This window comes from Pituophis catenifer, unplaced genomic scaffold, assembly GCF_029215685.1.
Source record: "Pituophis catenifer annectens isolate HBS135680 unplaced genomic scaffold, rPitCat1.0.hap2 SCAF_9, whole genome shotgun sequence".
In the NCBI taxonomy this organism is placed as follows: domain Eukaryota; kingdom Metazoa; phylum Chordata; class Lepidosauria; order Squamata; family Colubridae; genus Pituophis; species Pituophis catenifer.
Window position 1 is genome coordinate 9,074,381 of NW_027256889.1, and position 20,759 is coordinate 9,095,139.

General features: G+C 45.3%; 1 protein-coding gene across 2 annotated transcripts in view; it reads left to right on the forward strand.

Moving 5' to 3' along the window:
* Positions 1-20,473, forward strand: part of GRAMD1A (GRAM domain containing 1A) — a 63,209-nt gene extending 42,736 nt beyond the window's left edge. For both annotated transcript variants that reach the window (XM_070950164.1, XM_070950163.1), the window contains exons 12-19: positions 2,211-2,329; positions 4,060-4,202; positions 5,806-5,909; positions 6,912-7,097; positions 7,680-7,767; positions 11,489-11,596; positions 16,059-16,179; positions 18,387-20,473. In XM_070950164.1, the coding sequence (XP_070806265.1) occupies positions 2,211-2,329; positions 4,060-4,202; positions 5,806-5,909; positions 6,912-7,097; positions 7,680-7,767; positions 11,489-11,596; positions 16,059-16,179; positions 18,387-18,455 (938 nt within the window). In that variant the 3' untranslated portion in view covers positions 18,456-20,473. The remainder of the gene's footprint in view (positions 1-2,210; positions 2,330-4,059; positions 4,203-5,805; positions 5,910-6,911; positions 7,098-7,679; positions 7,768-11,488; positions 11,597-16,058; positions 16,180-18,386) is intronic.
* The last annotated feature ends 286 nt before the right edge of the window (positions 20,474-20,759 follow it).

Genomic DNA, 20,759 nt, shown 5'->3' on the forward strand with positions numbered 1-20,759 from the left:
TTAACGAAGTTAAATAAGCTAAGAAGAAGATTGTTATAATAGTAGGTATGTTAGGTATTAGTATTGTTGAGAGATATAACTTTTATTTGCGGTCACAGACCAAAATACAAATAGAATTGCAAAAGAACGTGGGGAAAGTAACATCATAAACAGTTGGCTACCAGAAGCCTTGGCTGAGAGGAATTACAGCGTTCTCCTCTAGTATTACTACTGTTAAGAATAGACAAAATATTAAATATGGCTGTAAATTTTAATTGTTATTGCACAAAATATTTGTACCCAGATGACACGCTGTTTAATGAAAGATGAAATGTTTGTATTAAAATAAAATTAAAAAATTCTTATAAAAAAAAAAAAGGAAAGAAAATCTAAAAGTCTTCAATTGAATATCCCAAAGGTGCTTTTTTCAAAAGGCGACTGGGCTTTCTTTTGTTTTGCTTCAAGACGTTTCTCTTCTCATCCAAAAAGCTTCCTCAGTTCTGAACTGAATTGAAGAAGCTTCTTGGACGAGAAGCGAAACGCCTTCAAGGAAAAACAAAGAAAGTCCAGTTTCCCTTTTGGAAGAAAAAAAAAAAACACCTTTGGGATAACCATGACCTGGATGACTGAGAATCTCCATAGATGCTCTTCACCTGAATGTCCGTGGAGGAAAATTGGTTTCAAAGAGGAAAATAGTTAAGCTGCTGGAATTCTTATATACCCAACTCAATCAAGTCTTACGGAACAGATTTGGGAATTGTGCTGGAAACTATTGTTTTCAGTTTTAAGCAGCTGCCAACCAATCTTGGAACTCTTTGTGGCATGGTTACTGCCTGTTCCTTCCCTCACATCTGGTAGACGCCATCTTGGGAGCTATTGCCCTTCCCAGATTTAAGTCGAATGAGGGCTCCTTGGTGCTCTCTGAGCTTGCTTGTTTTCTTGAAGACATTTCATTACCCAACTAGGTAACATCATCACTGCTGGTTATCACCACCAGCACTGATGATGCTACCTAGTTAGAGTAATGAACGGTCTGCAAGAAAACAAGCAAGCTCAGTGGGCACCAAGGACCCCTCATGTCAACCCTGAGCTACAAATATTCTACTTGATAAGCAACTTTTTACATGTCTGGATCCATATACCTATATCCGTATCCTTATCCATCATATCTAACTCCCCTGAAGCCTACAGCAAGTGTGACTGATGATGTTATAATATAATATTTCCAGATGGGGCACAGACAAACATTTTGGTCCTTTGGACTATTTCGGGTGGGATAAGATGCAAACAGGGCACCCATTTTCCCTCACAGCCTTCCCTCACAGCAAGCCAAATCCCCAGGCCTAAATTCAGTGGTGAAATTCAAATTTTTTTTACTACCGGTTCTGTGGGCGTGGCTTGAGCGTGGGGTGGCTTGGTGGGTGTGGCTGGGGAAGGATATTGCAAAATCTCCATTCCCACCCCACTCTGGGGCCAGCCAGAGGTGATATTTGCCGGTTCTCTGAACTACTCAAAATTTCTGCTACCGGTTCTCCAGAACCTGTCAGAACCTGCTGGATTTCACCCCTGCCTAAATCCCACCCACCCCCAATCCTAGAGGGCTCCAACAACTGTACAAAAGGGGTGCTGGGGAATCCCTCACGAGCCATAGATCGCCCACGGTTGAATTCATCCATTCAGTCCTATGATCCTTTTCCTTTTCAGTCCAAAGTTAATGGTTGTGAGAATGGATCGTAGTTCCCTGGCAGAGCCAAAGATCTCAGGTTGAGTTAAACTGGCTGTATCCTAGGCATGCAGGTAGCAACCCTTTGAAACCTTGAGTCCTGCCTGTTTTTTAAATGTGCCTTTTATTGTTTTTTTTGGTGCCGGAAGCCTTGTGACCTTCAGAGATAATGGGTGTCCCATTAAATCCAAATCTGTGCCTGCTTTTGTCATTTGCATAATTACACGCTTGGTGTAAATTGTGTGGGTTGCAATAAAACCTTGACTCAACGAACTAACGTCCCTTAAAGAGAGTGTGGTCTCTGAACGGAACATGTGTTTGCTGAATCCAGAGTTCACTAAACGATAATCTGTGTTTCATCAACTAAGGCTTTACTGTTGTCATTTTTTAAAATAAATGTTTTGAATTTAAATTTAAAAATAAATTATTATTTAAAATAAAAAAAATATTTTAATTATCCCTTGGTTTTCCTATCTTGCCCCCAACTTTTCTTTCTCCCGCTTCCTAGATGTTGCACTGAGTTCATGGAGCGGAGACAGCAAGTGTCATCAAAGCCGAGTCATCACCTACACCATTCCCATCAGTAACCCTTTGGGCCCCAAAGCTGCACCTGTGGTGGAGACACAGGTAGGGGCATTGGGTTCCTAAAAATACAGGTAGTCCTCAAGTCACGACTACAACGGAGCCTAAAATTTCTGTTGTTAAGTGAGACGTTTGTTAAGCGAGCTTTGCCCCCATTTTACGACCTTTCTTGCTGCCGTCGTTAAGTGAGTCACTGCAGGGGATAAGTTAATAACCCGGTTGTTAAGTGGATCTGGCTTCCCCATTGACTTTGCTTCTCGCCAAAGGGGGATCATGTGACCTTGTGACGCAGCCACGGTCATAAATATGAACCAGGGGTGAAATGTAAAATTTGTTACTACCGGTTCTATGGGTGTGGCTTGGTGGTGGGGGGTAATGTGACTGGGTGGGCGTGGCCAACTTTTTTTTTTTTTTACTTTTCAAAGCATTTTTTCTAATGCTTTGAAAAGCCTCTGATGATCAGGCAACTCAGCTGGGATCGTCAGAGACTTTTCAAAGCATTTTTTTTACCACCTCTTTGGCCAAGAGGTTGCAGAAAAAAATGCTTTGAAAAGCCTCTGACGATCCCAGCTGAGACGCGCGATCATCAGAGGCTTTTTTTTTTTACTTTTAAAAGCATTTTTTCGTCGGAAGAGGTTGTAGAAAAAATGCTTTTAAAAGTAAAAAAAAAAAAAGCCTCTGATGATCGTGCGGCTCAGCTGGGCATGTGGGGGTGGGGCGCAGGGATTTTTGCTACTGGTTCTCCGAACCACTTGCCGCCATCGCTACCGGATCGGACGATCCGGTCTGAACCGGGAGCATTTCACCCCTGATATGAACCCGTTGCCAAGCGGCTGAATGTTGATCACATGACCGTGGGGATGCTGCAGAGGTCGGTAATTGTGAAAAACGGTCCTGAATCACATTTTTCAGTGTCGTCATAACTTTGAACGGTCACTAAACAAACTGTTGTAACTGGAGGACTACCTGTATTAAGACGGGTGGACAAAGCAAGGTCATGGTGTTTTGATCTGCTGGCTGTCCCAGTACAGATAGCCCTCACCTTCCAACAGTTTGTTTAATGACCGTTTGAAGTTACAACGGCACTGAAAAATGTGACTTGGGACCTTTTTTCACAATTACGACCTTTGCAGCATCCCCGTGGTCACATGATCAGAATTCAGACAGTTGGCAACTGACTCACATTTATCACGGGTTGCAGTGTCCCGGGGTCACGTGATCCCCTTTTGCGACCTCCTGACAAGCAAAGTCAATGGGGAAACCAGATTCACTTGACAAGCAGGTTACTAACTGGCGATTCACTTAACAACTGGGCCAAAACTCAACAAATGTTTCACTTGACAACAGAATTGTGGGGCTCCATTGTGGTCGCAAGTCGAGTGGTGCGGTGGCCTGGAGGTGATGCTCTCGCCTCACAATCAGGAGGCTGTGCGTTCGATCCTAGGTAGAGGTAGATATTTCTCTCTCTGGGCACAGTGAGAATATATCTGCTGAAACAAAACTCCGCATTGGCAACAGGAAGGGCATCCGGCCATTAAAACACTCAGCTCCATTCAGTTGCCCAGACTCCACCCCGAAACGGATTATGGGGTCGTTAAAAGAGGATGGCGATTGTGGTCTTAAATCGAGGACTTACCTTTAACTTAACTTTTAAGCCAGTGTTTCCTTGAAACGGATGGGCATGTGTAAAGCATAGCATTTTCCAAGAATGGGTGCCAAAAACTGAATGTCTGCTTATCATACCTTTCTCTTCCTCTTTGACTGCTGGATGCTAGACTCTTTTCCGTGCCAGTTCCAAGAATGGAGGCTGTGTGGTGGACTCAGAAGTGGTCACTCAGGGCATCCCTTACCAGGATTACTTCTACACTGTGCATCGGTACTGCATCACCAACGTAGCCAAAAGCAAAGCCAGGCTCAGGTATTCATTCTTGGATCACTCCCTTCTCGGCTGCACCTGTACGGTTGGCAAACAGGGTTATTTTCCCCCTATTTTTCAAGGAATTCGGTTAGGAGAGTCGAAAACATTGTGGAAATTGCTGGGGAAGAAACGGGGGTGGGAGTGGGAGGTGGTTGCCAGTGGCAGCCATAATAAGCTTCAAGTTCATCAAAATGTTGACATGGATCATGTTATAGAGTGAAAAAAAGGGTGGTTCAGTGGCTAAGACGCTGAGCTTGTCGATTGAAAGGTCGGCAGTTCAGCGGTTCGAATCCCTAGTGCCATGTAACGGGGTGAGCTCCCGTTCCTTGTCCCAGCTTCTGCCAACCTAGCAGTTCGAAAGCACGTCAAAAATGCATGTAGAAAAATAGGGACCACCTTTGGTGGGAAGGTGACAGCGTTCCGTGCACCTTTGGCATTTAGTCATGCCGGCCACATGACCATGGAGACGTCTAAATGCTACTCCTATTGCTATTCTCCAAAGCACCTGAAGGCAGGACAAGAAGCAATGGATGGAAACTAATCAAAGAGAGAAACAGCCTAGAACTAAGGAGAAATTTCCTGACAGTGAGAACGATAAACTAATGGAGCGACTTGCCTCCAGAAGTTGCGGGTACTCCAACAGTAGAGGATTTTAAGAAGAGATTGGGCAACCATTTATCTGATATGGTGTAAGGTTTCCTATTTGATCAGGGCATTGGACTAGAAGACCTTCAAGGTCCCTTCCAACTCTGTTATTCAATCAGAATGGGGAAGAAGCAACACAAAACATATTAAGCCAGCCAGTTCACAGTTTGCAGCTCAGAGTTCATCTTGAGATAGAGACGGTGTTCTAAATGCACGACTGTAGGCATCTTCGGGTCATCTTACATGTTAGCATTCAGCAACAAAGGATGACTGATATCCCCACCTTCCCGGTTCTGAAAACACACAGGTTACTGAGCCTCTGATCTCCTTGGAGAACACTTGATCTTGTAACTGCAGAGGAAATGGAAGAAGATGAGAGAGAGATAGGAAAGATTAAATAACGCCAGAGATCCTTTGGGTTGCAAGCCGAACGAAGTTGCCCATTCTTTGCCCAAATGGGTTCCTCTTCAGATTTCCCAGCATTCCACGAGGGAAACAGAAAGGTTCTTTGGCCCACCTGTAACAGTCGTTCTCAGTGGTGGATTCAGCCGGTTTGGCCGACCTGTAACAGTCGTTCTCAGTGGTGGATTTAGCCGGTTTGGCCGACCTGTAACAGTCGTTCTCAGTGGTGGATTCAGCCGGTTTGGCCCACCTGTAACAGTCGTTCTCAGTGGTGGATTCAGCCAGTTTGGCCGACCTGTAACAGTCGTTCTCAGTAGTGTATTCAGCCGGTTTGGACCAGTTCGGGCGAACCAATAGTGACAACCTGAGAGTGCGTCCGCCCACCTGCCCTGGCGCTATGCCGTCCTATTTAGCCACATTTTCTAAACTGTGTGCATGCGTGCGGGCTGTGAGCAAAGCGCATGCACGGAAGCCGCAAGCACGCTCACATTTTCGGTGTGCAGTGAACCGGTGGTAAAATGATGTGAAACCCACCTCTGGTCGTTCTCCATTACAGAGTCTCTTCTGAAATCCGATATCGGAAGCAGCCATGGTCCCTTGTGAAGACTTTTATTGAAAAAAACGCCTGGAGTGGTGTTGAAGAATACTTCCAGCACTTGGGTGAGTGAATCAAGGGGACAAGCTAGACTGCAGAACCTGTGCTTTGGAATAACTACAACACAGTCTGGGTTGGGTTCCCTCCTATCTTCCCATTCATAAAGTTCATCGACTTCTCCCAGGAGAGTTTATTAGAGAATAGGTAGTTCTGAAGTAAGGGACGCGGTGGCTCAGTGGCTAAGACGCTGAGCTTGTCGATCAAAAGGTCGGCAGTTCAGCGGTTCGAATCCCTAGTGCCGCGTAACGGGGTGAGCTCCCGTTACTTGTCTCAGCTTCTGCCAACCTAGCAGTTCGAAAGCACGTAAAAAATGCAAATAGAAAAATAGGGACCGCCTATAGTGGGAAGGGTACAGTGTTCTGTGCGCCTTTGGCATTTAGCCATGCTGGCCACATGACCACGGAGACGTCTGGCTCTTTGGCTTTGAAACGGAGATGAGCATCACTCCCTAGAGTTGGGAATGACTTTACTAGTTCTGTAGTGGTCTGAGATATCCACCTGTAGTAGCCATGTGCAGAATGAGACAAAAGTGTAGATCAGGGGTGTCAAACTCAATTTCATTGAGGGCCGCATCAGGGTTATGTTTGACCTTGGAGGGGGGGCTGAGGTGGGCGTGGCCAGCTCAACGTCACTCGTGTTGGGGGCACCTGTGGTGGCTCAAATGCTCTGCCAGTGAAAATGGGCTCCTGAGCTCCGCTTTCGGCTGTGACAGCTTCCTGCAACCCTCTCCTAGAGAAAACAGAGCTGGGGAGGGCTGCCATTGGCCCTTCTGAGCTCCGTTTACACTGGCAGAGGCACCGCAGGCTGGTCCTTTGTTGTTTCCAGGGTAGCCCTGTGGGCCAGATCTAAGCATCCCGCGGGCCGGATATGGCGCCGGGCCTTGAGTTTGACACACCTGGTGTAGATGTTTTGGAAAGGGAGAGAGGCTGATGTATCGAGATCATCATTTTAGGTACAAATTCAGCCCTGCAACTCCTTCATCTCTGTGGTCTTAAACGCTGTTTCAGAACTGGCGCTGGTGCAAGCAGAAAAGGCTCTGTTAGAGGAAAGCTGCCATGGCAAAGAACCCCGGGGTCTCTTGTCCGGATTGCGTCGCAGGAAACGGACCTTGAGCTGGAGAGCTCCTCACGTCGAAGCCCCAATGCCCACGCTACCCGATAGCGAAGGGGCATCGCGTACTGTTCGCCCTTCAGGTATGCCTCCTTGCTGGGAATGGTCTACTTCCTTCCCCTTCCCGGATGTGGTGGCGCAGTGGTTGGAGTGCAATACTGCGGGCTAATTCTGCTGCCTGCCGGCTGCCTGCAATTTGGCAGTTCGAGTCTCACCAGGCTCAAGGTTGACTCAGCCTTCCATCCTTCCGAGGTGGGTAAAATGAGGACCCAGATTGTTGGGGGGCAATATGCTGACTCTGTAAACCGCTTAGAGCAGGGGTCTCCAACCTTGACAACTTTAAGCCTGGCGGACTTCAACTCCCAGAATTCCCCCGCCAGCAAAGCTGGCTGGGGAATTCTGGGAGTTGAAGTCCGCAGCTGGCTGGGGAATTCTGGGAGTTGAAGTCCGCCAGGCTTAAAGTTGCCAAGGTTGGAGACCCCTGGCTTAGAGAGGGCTGTAAAAGCACCGTAAAGCGGCATGTAAGTTTAAGTTCTATTGCTATTGCTAATCTATGATTCTCCACACTTTACTGAACTACTCCTTGCGTAGTTCAATAATGCCTGGAGCACCTCAAGTTCCTTTTTGTTCTCTGTCCTTTGATCTGTTGGTTTTCTGTCCTTTAGGCAGCCTGACCTCTCGTCTTTCGGAACAACTGTTGGAGCCAGGACAGGGACAAACCGTCTCTACCGTCATCCTCGTCATCAGTCTGGTGTAAGGAAGCTGCTTTTTGGGGGGATATAGGTTGGGCTGTATTTGGAGATTGTCCCCCATTCTGATTTTGACTTCAGTTCCCAAATGGGATTTTAGTAGAGCCTGGAATTCCCCTTAATGGGTAGGGTGGCTTCGAAGTTAGCAAGGCTGCTTGAAAGAAAATAAAGTCAGATGCATGACCATCAAAACGAAGCTCTTCTTTCGGTTCCCCAAACTGAAACGACCTTGTTGTCCCATCGCTTGGTGGGATGCAGTAAAAGGAGCCTTGATAGTACAGTGTTCTAAGCACCCTGTTATTAACACAGCTGCCTGCAATTACTGCTGGTTCGAATCTCTCCAAGGCTCAAGGTTGACTCAGCCTCCCATCCTTTCTAAGGTGGGTAAATTGAGGACCCAGTTTGTGGGGGCAATAAGCTGACTTTGTATAAAATATACAAAAGAATGAAGGCTATTGCTTAACGCATTGTAAGCCGCCCTGAGTCTCCGGAGAAGGGCGGCATATAAATCAAATTTAAAAAACAAAAAAATTTTTTTTAAAAAACTTTGCAGTTCAGCAAAGAAAAGGTAGCAAACCAACCAACCAACCAACCCCAAAAGGACAATATTGGGCTGGAGATGGTATAAACAAGGAAGAGATCAAGGAATGCAACGTGAAGTTACCGGAATTCATTCCAGCCTCCTGAACCACCACAATAATCTCTCTGGGGGCGTGCAAAAGTCCCCAGCCATGGCCCTGGTGGCTCAGCAGACTGATAGCATTGTGATTAACACCAGCTGTCTGCAATTACTGTAAGTTCGAATCTCTCCAAGGCTCAAGGTTGACTCAGCCTTCCACCCTTTCTAAGGTAGGTAAATTGAGGACCCAGTTTGTGGGGGCAATAAGCTGACTTTGTATAAAATATACAAAAGGATGAAGGCTATTGCTTAACGCATTGTAAGCCGCCCTGAGTCTCCGGAGAAGGGCGGCATATAAATCAAATTAAAAAAAAAAAAATGTCAAGGCTGGTTGGAAAACCTTGAGTGCTTTCACTTTGCAATCCCATGTTTGCTTTCCTTAGTTACTAATACCTAAAAAGGGATGCTGGCTTGTGGTTTAAGGTGTACCACTATCTTCCTAAGATCCCTCACCCTCCTTCTTTTCTCTAGGTGGGTTGGTTGGTTTATTATTTCGATTTATCTGCCTTCCCCCCCCACCCCCCCTCAAAATAATAATAATAATAATACAAATTCACGACTCTGGGCCGTTCCCAACAGTTAAAATGCCATAAAACGTAATTGAATGAACGGTTTCTAAGTTAACTAACTTAATTTCCTGCTAAATTAGCAACCTTGTTTGTTTGAAAAGTACAATCGAGTTTGGGGAAAGTCTGGTGTGGCAGCATCTGTGGTGGGTAATTTTTTTCCTTGTCTTTCTTTTATTGATGAGAGAATGCAGGAACAAAGCTTCATTTCTTTCTTTCTTTCTTTCTTCCATTCCTTCCTCTTTCTTTCTTTCTTTCTTTCTTTCTTTCTTTCTTTCTTTCTTTCTTTCTTTCTTTCTTTCTTTCTTTCTTTTTTCCTTCCTTCCTTCCTTTCCTTCCTTCCTTCCTTCCTTCCTTCCTTCCTTTCATTCCTTCCTCTTCCTTCCTTCCTTCCTTCCTTCCTTCCTTCCTCCCTTTCTTTCTTTCTTTCCTTCCTTCCTTCCTTCCTTCCTTCCTTTCCTTCCTCTTCCTTCCTTCCTTCCTTCCTTCCTTCCTTCCTTCCTTCCTTCCTTCCTTCCTTCCTTCCTTCCTTTCTTTCTTTCTTTCTTTCTTTCTTTCTTTCTTTCTTTCTTTCTCTTTTTCTTTCATTCTTGCCTCTGCACAGGATCTGTGTGAGGTATTGTATGCCAACAGCCCCGCAGCGCTGGCCGTGTTGCTACTGCCTTGGACATCCCTGCCCACTCCCTTGAAACCCCCTCCCCCCCCATCCTGCCATGCCTTCCTGCTTTGAAAACCTGCAGCTTCCACCCCGCCTTCCTTCTTTCTTTCTGATGATCCCAGAAGCCCCTGGCTTGGTTCTGGTTTCTTGATTGGCCTTCATGAGTCCTGCCATTTCAATCTCTGCCTGAGCCGTCTGGCAGTCACTTCCATGATGTCTTCCACTGTTGCTTACCCTTCACCCCCACTGCACTCCGCTTACCATCTCTTATCCCTCGTCCCAATTCTAAACTGTGATCCCCACCCAGATTAAACAGGAAACGGGGGGGGGATGCGGAAAGCAGGTGGGCCTAATCCTTAGCCAGAATCTGCCTTACACACGATTCCACCTACAGTTTCCTTCTTGTTTGCCTCATTCAACTTACCAGTTGCTTTTCTGTAGCATCCCTATTCTGTCCTGCAAATGGTGGTGGTGGGAGTTGGGGGGGCAGGGGGAGCTAACTTTCTCCCTGTCCCATCTTCATTCTTAGGGCTTCTGATAATTTCAGCCTATACATTTTTAAAGCTCAGAGAGCCAGCCACTGAAAGGAAGATGGATTTTGTGTCCAAGGTTAATGTGATTGCCTATGCAAAAATAGTAAGACTATCTCAGGGAGTTACGGTACTCTGCCTGCTGGAGACCCCTTCCTTAGCTCAGGCTGAGATTATCTTCTGCACCGACAGCGCTATCAATGCATAGGTGTCTGATATTGGCCCCTGTGATGTTGTGCACATTATGAAATTCATATCCTCTGCACAATGACAGCATGGCGTGCATGATATTGCTTTTCTCTCCCTCCTCTGTCGATCCAGATGCATTGATGTGTTTCCTCTGTGCCCACTACGGTGACTAGCTCGGTGATTAAAAGACTCAGGTCACACAGTGCCTTAAACCAGGCGGTTATTCAGTGGTATAAAGACTCGTATAACCACATTTGAACCAAACCGAATAGATCGCTGCAGGATTAAGGCAAACCGTGAAGGCAGTCTTTAGGGATGCTATTTTACTATGTCGTTATTCTTAGGAAGCTATAAATAAGAATATCAGGATATTTTAACCCCTGGGTGTTTTTGTGGCATCATTTTAATCATGATCTTGAAGGGATTATTCCCAGTGAGTATCCATTTTGATTGTGACTCTTTACCAAATCCCCCATAGTGGGAATGCTTTATTTGTATGTATGTATGATGTGTGTGTGTATCAGTGGTGGGTTTCAAATTTTTTTTTACTACCGGTTCAGTGGGCGTGGCTTGGTGGGCATGGCAGGGGGAGGATACTGTAATATCTCCATTCCCACCCCACTCCAGGGGAAGGATACTGTACAATCTCCATTCCCTCCCCTATCCAGGGGAAGGTTACTGCAAAATCCCCATTTCCTCCCAATCAACTGGGACTCAGGAGGCAGAGAATAGATGGGGGTGGGGCCAGTCAGAGGTGGTATTTACTGGTTGTTCGGACTACACCAAATTTCTGCTACCGGTTCTCCAGAACTGGTCAGAACCTGCTGAAACCCACCTCTGGTGTGTATGTATGTATGTGGTAGAATTTAAATGACTAACAATTCCTCCATATTTCACAAGCACATCCCCTGTCTGTATGTGTGAGTGTGTGTGTGTGTGTGTGTGTGTGTGTGTGTGTGTGTGTGTGTGTGTATGATGTGCTTCCTGTGACATATGGAGGAATTTTTGGTCATTTAAATCCTACCACATTCTAGCTGGAATTGAGTGTCACCTTGGTCTGAATGGGTCCTTTACGTTACCAACATGTTTGTGTTTCTCTGTAGTCTTTTAGTTCTGGTCATCCTCAACATGATGCTGTTCTACCGACTATGGTCTCTGGAGCACACAGCCCGGACCGTGGAGTCATGGCAGACGTATGCGCTCTCCAATGGGTGAGAAAGGCTCTCTGGAAAAGAGAAAACGGGAGACTGACTTTCTTTAGAGATTCTGAGAATTTAATGCAAGCTAATGTAGCAAGAGCACTTACTTAGATACCACTTCGTCTAACTCAGTCATGGGTAACCTTTTTGCCGTCTCATGCCAAAAGCAGGGGGAGTGGGGTGGTGGTGGTCGCATGCATGTGTGTCCACACCCATAATTCAACAAAAAAGCTCCCTTCGCTTTTGGCACACGATGGCAAAAAGGTTACTGTTGGGCCTATTTTTTGCCCTCCCCAGGCTCCAGAGGCTTTTTTGGACCCTGGGGAGGTCGAAAACGGCCTTCCCCACACCCTTAGAGGCCCTCCGGAGGCTGGAAGCAGCTCGTTTCCCGACTTCCAGTCGGCCCGAAAGGCCCGAAAATCAGCTGGCTGGCACACGCGTGTGCACTGGAACTGAGCTAGGGCAACGCTCGCGTGCCCACAGATATGGCTCCGCATGCCACAGGTTCGCCATCACGGCTCTAAGCAGTTTACAGAGTCAATGTGTTGTCCCCAACAATCTGGGTCCTCCTCTTATCGACCTCGGGAGGATAGAAGGCTGAGTCAATCTTGAGCCAGTGAGAATCGAACTCCTGACAGTGGAATGCAGAGTCAGCCTGCGATACTGCATTCGAAGCACTGCACCATCACAGCTCATGGACTAGGGGTCTTGAATTCTCTCAGAAATCTTGGCAAAATGCCGTTTGAATTGAGGGAAAGGCAGAACAATCTTCTCAAGATAGCTTATTGCTGTTTAATATAATTTAGTGTTTATGTCAAGAAATAATATGTTGCAAATTAGCCTCTCGAAGAATAGCAATGAAGGCAATTGAAAAATATACTCTAATGTCTTGATGGGCCAATATTTACAAATATCAGACTATGCAAGCAGTGGGTTTCCTTGTGACACCTTATAGAAGTGAAAGTTGGACTTCGAAGAAGCAGCTTTGGATCTTTGATGTTGGACAACACTCCTTGAGAATATCATGGAGAGCCAAGAAAGTCAACAACAGATAGATCACAGAACAAATCTGTTTCAAGACTTCTCACTCAAAATACAAATAACCAGATTCAAATTTTCATATTTTGGACACCTTATGTAAAGACGTAACTCTGTTAAGAAGTTCATAATGCTAGGAAAGATGGCAGGAGAGAGAGAAGAGGATGACTCAAGGTAGTTGGTAGAAGATAGATGGACTCAATTATAATGGCAATGGCTACACTTCTAGAAGAACTGAAGGAGAAGGTTGGGACAGATCATTCCAGAGAAGGTCCATCTATGTGACTGCTTAGAGTAGATGCTGGCTTGATGGTACGTAATCCACCAAGTCCATCAATAGCATTTATGCTGGCTGGGGAATTCTAGGAGTTGAAGTCCACATGTCTTAAAGTTGCAGAGGTTGAGAAATACTGTTCTGCTATGAAAATGTTTTTAAAAGAGACAAAATTAAATTAGGCATGTTTATACATCGGATGCTTTTTAAATCAAAGCCACTAATCATTTTGACCATTTTTGCTTTGCAAAAAGACCTTGATGCTTAAAATGTAAAAAAAAAAATGTAGTCATAACAAAATTGTATCTTATGGTTGAAAAGCTGGGTATAAATCAATAAAGAGACAGCAGAAACCAAAACAGATACAAGTGGAATGAGAAACATATTTATTATCAAAACATTTTAAAGCAGATCAGGAACTCTCAAAAGGAAACCAATGTTATTGACATTCCTCGCGGAGTTATATCTTCAGTGGTAAACCAAGATTTGACACTATGTGAAACAAAGATGATGAATTATGCAGCGCTATTTTAAAAGAATTATCTTTTATCTTTATTGTATCTGTAAAGTTTTTTTCTCGTGCTAAACAGTGATTAACTTAAGACAGAGATCTTCAAACTTGGCAGCTTTAAGACTTGTGGACTTCAACTCCCAGAATTCTGGGAGTTTGTTGAAATTTGTTTTGAGCACAACTTTGGAAAACACACTTTCTAAAGTTGAAATGTTCGGGGTTATTGCCTGGAAAAGCATATCATAATTCAAATAAACATGTCAGGCTTTTAGTTTATCCCTAAGGAGGGCAGAGAATCAATTCTTTTAAATGAATTTACCTTATAGAATAGCTAGGATAAAACAAAGAAAGGATACCACTTTTCTGGGGGAAAATATATTATTAAGTATATTAAACAGGTGGATAATTACTGAGGGTCAGTAAATTATTTGAAATACTGTGCAACAGGATTTAGGAAGCTGATATCCTTGCCTTTCTATAGCCAATAGAATTAATTGCTCTCTAATAAATGCAGTCCTCTGAGTGGAATAAAATAGAATACAATAAAATAATATAAAACCCAATTTTAAAAAAATCCCGCAGTACAATAACAGAGAGAAAATCGTTGGCAATAAAGTGCTGTGAACTTTCCACAGTTTTTAAAATGTTTGAGCCAATGAAATGTTTTTTTGTTTGACATAGTGAAGTTGTAAGATAGCTGTACCAGAGTCTTTTGAGGAAGCATCCCTAAAACTTGGATTCTGCCTTGTTTGGGAAAAGTTTTCAGATGAAATCCATCCATCATGATAAATCAACCAAGCGTTGGATGTGTCTTGCAAGCTCCAGAAACCCCAGGTAGATGCAAGCTGATTTTCCGATAGGCCAAACTTGCTTCTAAAATAGAATTATAACCTTCTCTTCATACCTCTAAAGCCCAAGAACAGTGGTGGCGCAGTGGTTAGAATGCAGTATTGCAGGCTAATTTCTGCCAACTGGCAGCAGTTCGATTCTCACCAGTCCAAGGTTGACTCAGCCTTCCATCCTTCCGAGATTGGTAAAATGAGGACCCGGGTTGTTGGGAGCGGATATGCTGACGCTATAAACCACTTAGAGAAGGCTGTAAAGAACTGAAGTAGTATATAACTCTAAGTGCTATTCCTATAAAATCTCACCTCCTCCAGTATGTTTTAGCCCTAAAACGTATGTTCTGACCTAGGCTTCCCCTAAGCAGACTCCTTGTCCCAATAAAACCTCTTTTGTTTAGGTTAAAGAGAATTCCTCTCCAGCAAAGTCCCGGCAAACAGTCTTTCATGAGATTTCACACCTACAGACTTTTATCAGGCTTGGAGAGTTGCCAGGCCGATATCTTCCAAACGCCATGCTGGAACAGCAATTACTTGGCAAGAAGTCAGGAACAGATCTTTACCCTAATGAATTGAACTAATTGTCTCCTGCAAACTCTTCCCCCCACCCTTTGTTCCTCTTTGTTCCCTTTGGGATGAGCCATTCACCATCCACCTGTGCCTTTACTCCCGAGTCGGCCCTTGTTCTTTAGCTGTTCTCTTCTCCTGGTAGCTCTGCACATGCGCATATCAGGAACAGGCTCCAGCTGTTCTTCTGCCCCACTGATGTCCGACTCCGAAGATAGCTGTTCTGTCCCCCTTCCTCACACAGGCAAACCTAATACCAAGCACGCCTGCCAATATTTTATTAGGTAAACAGATTAGAATTCTAGGCAGACCAAGGTTTTGGCAGCAAACTGCTGAATGGCTGCCAAGACCGTTTTCACTCCCATAAAGCAGAAGGGGACTTATCTTCAGTCCGTTCCAGGAGCAACAAATTATCCATGAGACAAGAGTTTAGTCAATGATCAGTCCAAAATATATCCAAGCCGAATTTCAGAGATCACGATGTGACTTTCAAGGTTTAACTTTGTCCGTCACAAAGCCTGAAGAGTAATCCCACCCACTTTTATTCCTGGTGGGGCGTGGCTCCCTGACTCAGCTCAATCTCTGGCCCTCCTATGCCTCTTCCGTTGCTGTGCACGCTTCTCCCTCTGACGCTGCCTGGGATCAAGCCAGGATTCATCATCCTCGCTCCCTATCAATTGGTGGCTCTGATATGCCTTCCTCCCGACACATCCCAGGCTGTTCCTCCTGGCCTTCAGATGGAACCTGAGGCATTGCCAGAAAGGAGGGTCCTGGAGAGGGAGGCCTTGTCAGTTCCTCCCCATCACCTTCTGAATCCTCTTCCTCTGTCAGGACAGGCTCGGAAGTCGGGGTCACAGCAGCTGATAACTGTTGGATGGCCCTGGCCCCATCTCTGCCTCCAATGCAGAGCCCTCATCAGAGCCTTCCCCAGACTCCAGGACTGGCCCATGTTCTTCCCCAATCTCCTCACTGTCTGAGTCTGCCACCAGCTCCGCTGGCGGGCCACAACAACATATAGCTCTAAATTGCTATAAAAAAGGTTACTGAGAAGAGAATATAGCGAATGGCAAAAGGTTGCTCCCCCAACCTTAGAATCAGGGGAGTTAGGTTCTGGAAGGCCAACTGGATTCTGCGTTAAACAGTAGTGATGGGTATGATAATTCACAGGAAGTAAATTCAGAGAGTGGACACACTGCTGAACCATTGCCGTTAAGAGAATTCTGTCTCCTTCTTGCCTGGCAGGAAGCTTCCACAGACGGCCTCGGAATGGGCAGAGATTTTGGAACTGCAGAAACAGTTCCATAGTGTGGAGGTGCAAAAGTGGAAACAGATCCTGAAGGCATCCGTGGAACTTTTGGATGAGGTTTGTTTTCCAGTTTGAATGTTCCTCCAGTCCACCTAAGTTCATAGAAAAACGTGAGAAACGATGCTCCAATCCTTGGTTTCCAGAATCCCTTTTTAAGAGTCAGAGATTTCCATCAGATGTTGACCATACAGAGATTGAGATATATCAACTTCATTCCTTCATCGTTAGGCAGGTTCGACCTGATGGATATTGAAGTTCAAATGGGCAGGAAGGCACCAGATTGTCTACCTCTGTATCGAAAGTTTTGAAAGCAGCTTCAAAGCGAGGATGGGGAATCTGTGATTCTCTTTCTGAGGGATCTTTGGAGGCACCAGATCAGTGGTGGGATTCAGCCGGTTCTGTCCGGTTCGAGCAAACCGGTAGCAGTGACTGCGGTAGGTCCCGCCCACCTGCCTGGACGTAATCCCGTCCTATATTGCAACATTTTGGAGGCCGTATGCGTGCATATATGGCACACGCATGAGCAAAGAGCATGCACGGAAGGTGCACGCTCACATTTGCAAACCGGTAGGGCAGGTAAGTGAATCCCACCTCTGCCCCAGATCCAGTGATGGGAGAAGCGCAGATTCCCCATCCTTTAACAAAAAGACAGAAACTCCAAAATCTTAGGATATGGAATTGGGTACCCAACACTCACATGTGTCTATGAACTGCTACGGTGACCATTTAAGCAAGTCTTTGATATCCCAATTGTCTCACGATGTGTTGAAACAATTGTATGGACACGATAGTCATCACCACATCACAAGATTGCAGAAGCCTGGCTTAAGACTCATTTACCTGTGGTGCACAAACATGTAAAACTGAAATACTGATGGGATCTTTACCCAGAGGTTGGGCTCAACCACTACCTTAATATCTTTGGCTGATGATTTGGCAACGTTTTGTGAAAGCAACCGCCTTGCCCAATGAAATGTGCAGATTACCGTGTTACGTTGTGGGATTCGTTGTCTAGTTTTGACATAAACGATCACCAGCCAAAACTTCCAAGAGAAAACAATGGTAATTTTATTAACTGCTTTGCAAAGAGGGTGCCCCCCCCTGCACACGCAGGTATAGTGGACACACCCTAAATCATCAATATGTTTGCCTTATATTCCCTATTGCCATTACAAATTTACACCCACCTTTTTCCCCTTGGCTGCTCATTCATGCCGTCACACCCTATCCAATGGGTTTAAAGCAGGGATGAAATTCTCATGAATTGGTAGTGAAAATGCTACCGGTTCGCCCGAACCGGTAGTAAAAAAATGGCACAGCTGATCATCTGAACTTTTTTTTAAACTTTTTTTTAAAGCATTTTTTTACTACCCATTCGGGCAATAGGTAGTAAAAAAATGTTTAAAAAAAAGGGGAGGGGGAAAGGTTCCGACAATCAGCTGTGACAATCAGCTGTGCCGGAGGATCCTTGGAACTTTTTTGGGGAAGTGGGGAGGGTCCGTTTTGGCTCCCAGGAGGCTTCCTTAAGGACTGCTTGGCCAAAACCGGGGAGTGGGGGGGGGTGGAAAGAAAGAAGGAAGGAAAGAAAGAAAGAGAGGGGGGGGAGAAAGAAAAGGAGGGAAGGTAGAAAGAAAGAAAAAAGGGAGGGAGGAGAGAAAGAAAGAGAAAGAAAGAAAAAGAAAGAGGGAGGGAGGGAAAAAGGAGAGGAAGGAAGGACCACAAACCTGGCACTAGACGCAGCTTCAGTGGATACCTTGAAAGAGCCCAGCAATCCAGGGCTGGAAGGGACCTGGAGGTCATCTAGTCCAACCCCCTGCTCCAGCAGGACATTGTTAAAATGAGTTTCTGTCTTTTGACCCCCCCAGTCACATGACTACATAGCCACGCCCACCCAGTCACATGACCCCCACCAAGCCACGCCCACCAAGCCACACCCACAGAACCGGTAGGAAAAAAAATAAATGAAATCGAGTTTGACAGCCCAACTCTAGAGTAACTATCATATCAGGAAATTCTGGGTTAAGGCCGGTTTTTAGCATTAGGGGAGACCTTCCTACATACAATTCTCAAGTTTCAGCCTAGCTCATGAGATTAGAAACATATACGCTGCATTTTCTTCACGGGCTTACATGTCTTCTCAACAGTTCTGTACAAACAATAAGCTCTTGTTTCCCATAACGTGAACTCAACCCCAGCATCCTTCTTGTTGGTTGGGGCAAGGCTTTCCTCTTTGGGAAATAACCGATTCTTCTCTTTTCCACCAGATGAAGCTCTCCCTTGAGAAGCTGCAGCAAGGCATCCTGGTGGCAGAGCCCCCGTTGGAACCAGAGTGAAGCCGCAAGATCTTCCTCCCTCTCTCTCTTTTGAAGAGGTTGCCGAGTTACCAGAAAGAAGACTCCTGAGATCCATCTCAGAAACTTGTTGAACCGTTGGCGTGGGCCTCCTGTGGGAGGAGACAGCATTGTGTACTCCTCGCCAGATCCATCACCTTGGACATTATCCTCGAGAGAGCGAGACACTAGTAGCGATGGATCACTTGGTTTTTGCCGGGAACATCTCTCTTGGATCATTCTCCCTGGGATCGTTCCTGTAGGGACTCCTCTTTATCCCTTTCCCCCACTTCAGTGCTATTTATATTGTACCCAGGTCCCCGTCCCCCGAGAATCCTTGATTTTCCTGTATCCTGGCACCGGTTCTTTTTTTTTTTTTAACCAGCTATTGTTTGGGGAGGAAGGAGGGTGGGATCAGTTTTGGGGAGGGGGATGGCCTCTGGAGCCGGGATCTCTCTTTTTACCCTGAAACTTCACTCAGCAGCTAAGATACCCTAATGGAGGACAGCAAAGAACCAACTTCTGCCATTCTCTCTTTCTGTGTCTCTGTCTCTCTCTCTCTCTTAACGCACAAGCGATCATGAACTGATGGTGGGGCGAAAGCAATTCAGAGGCTCCAAGGGGGTTCATTCCTTCTCCAGCTCTCTTCCCTGCTGCTTCCCTGCCCTGTCTTTCCTCCCGTTCAGTGGGTCGATTGTCCACGTGGTTAAAAGGGATTTTCCCAACCAATTACCTCTGCCGTAGGGTAAAGGGTCTTCAGCCCCCAAGTTTTCACACACACAGAAAAAGCAAGGGGGACTGGATTACAGCATCTTCTTGCTGATGGCATCTATTAACACACAAAACTTTCTGAACAAGGGGGTCACCTGTGAAGTATCCTTGGAACTTTGAAAGATAACATACACCAGCAGTTCTCTATAGATACCTATTTTGCTGGAGTCCAGTCCAACCCTTTTTTTTCAAAGTAGTATTTGGACTTCCGAAAGTTATCAGCTGACATCTGCTCCTCTTGGGACTGTATTTACGCAACACTAAAGCCAGATGCCTGTTTAAAGAGCACACCTGTTTTTCCCCCTGTGCATAGCCAGTCATGAACTCAATGCAAGGTTTCTAACCTTGACAACTTTTTAAGATATCTGGACTTCCAACTCGCACAATTCCCCAGCCAGCATGGGGAAATTCTGGGAGCTGAAGTCCAGACATCTTAATATTGCTAAAGATTGAAAAACCATGACTTCACTGTGTGTAAAATCTGAACCAGAAACACCTAATAGCCAGGTAAATCTCACCATTTGAGATTGATTGAAAATGGACTTTGCAGCCAAGGGATAAAGTATTAGAGGTATAAAGTATTCCAAAACCTCAAATGGCACACCTTTTTTTGAATTTGGAAAAATGGGGTTAGCAAACAAATATATCGTTATTGAGAGGACTTGGCAAAGCGCGAACGTTTTGTTCTCATTCACTAGGCGTTTGTTTTGGTGTGCCATGCAAACCAAGACAATTTAGTACATTATTTTCCAAATGGTGCTTTTTAGGGAACGTCGTATCTGGGTGCAGTCAAGAATGGTGGTTCCATCTGGGGTTTTATTTTTTTTAAACCCTGTGCAGCATGCCACATGTGCCCCACGGGAGCCTGGACAACAGTTGGGCCTTTGCCTTCCCACCAAGAAGCTGTATTGTCACTATAAAGTAGAGTTTCACTGCCAATCTCGGCCTCTAAGCCCTTCAAATATACTGCCGCCAGCAGGGAGGGGGCATTAAATCTGCCTCCTCCTGGAGAGGGGGTTGTGTGTCTGTCAACTCTGTGTTCCCTTTCCCCCCAAAAAACCTGGGAGGCCCAGGTATTCAGGCCCTCTCCCTTTTTTTTACCCTTCCCCCATTAAAACGGGTTGGGGGAGGGAGGGGCGGTCTCTTTCCTTCAGTTTTGTAGGTCTGTTCAGTATTAATAATCCAGTGTGTTTGCAGTTCCAGAAAAAATGCCAGGGCTTATTTATTAGGGAGTGAAATAAAGACCGTGGATCGGAGTTTGCCATGTCCTCGTGTATGTCCTTTTGGGGTGGGATGTGTTTTTAAAAAATGTTTTGTCAAAATATGTCTGCCTTGCTTTTCCCTCCCACTGTGCGTACATTTCTCTCTCTATGGCTTGCAAGACCAATGTCAACCTTTTATAGAATAGAATAGAACAGAACAGAACAGAACAGAACAGAATAGAATTCTTTATTGGCCAAGTGTGATTGGACACACAAGGAATTTGTCTTTGGTGCATATGCTCTCAGTGTACATAAAAAGACAAGATACATTCGT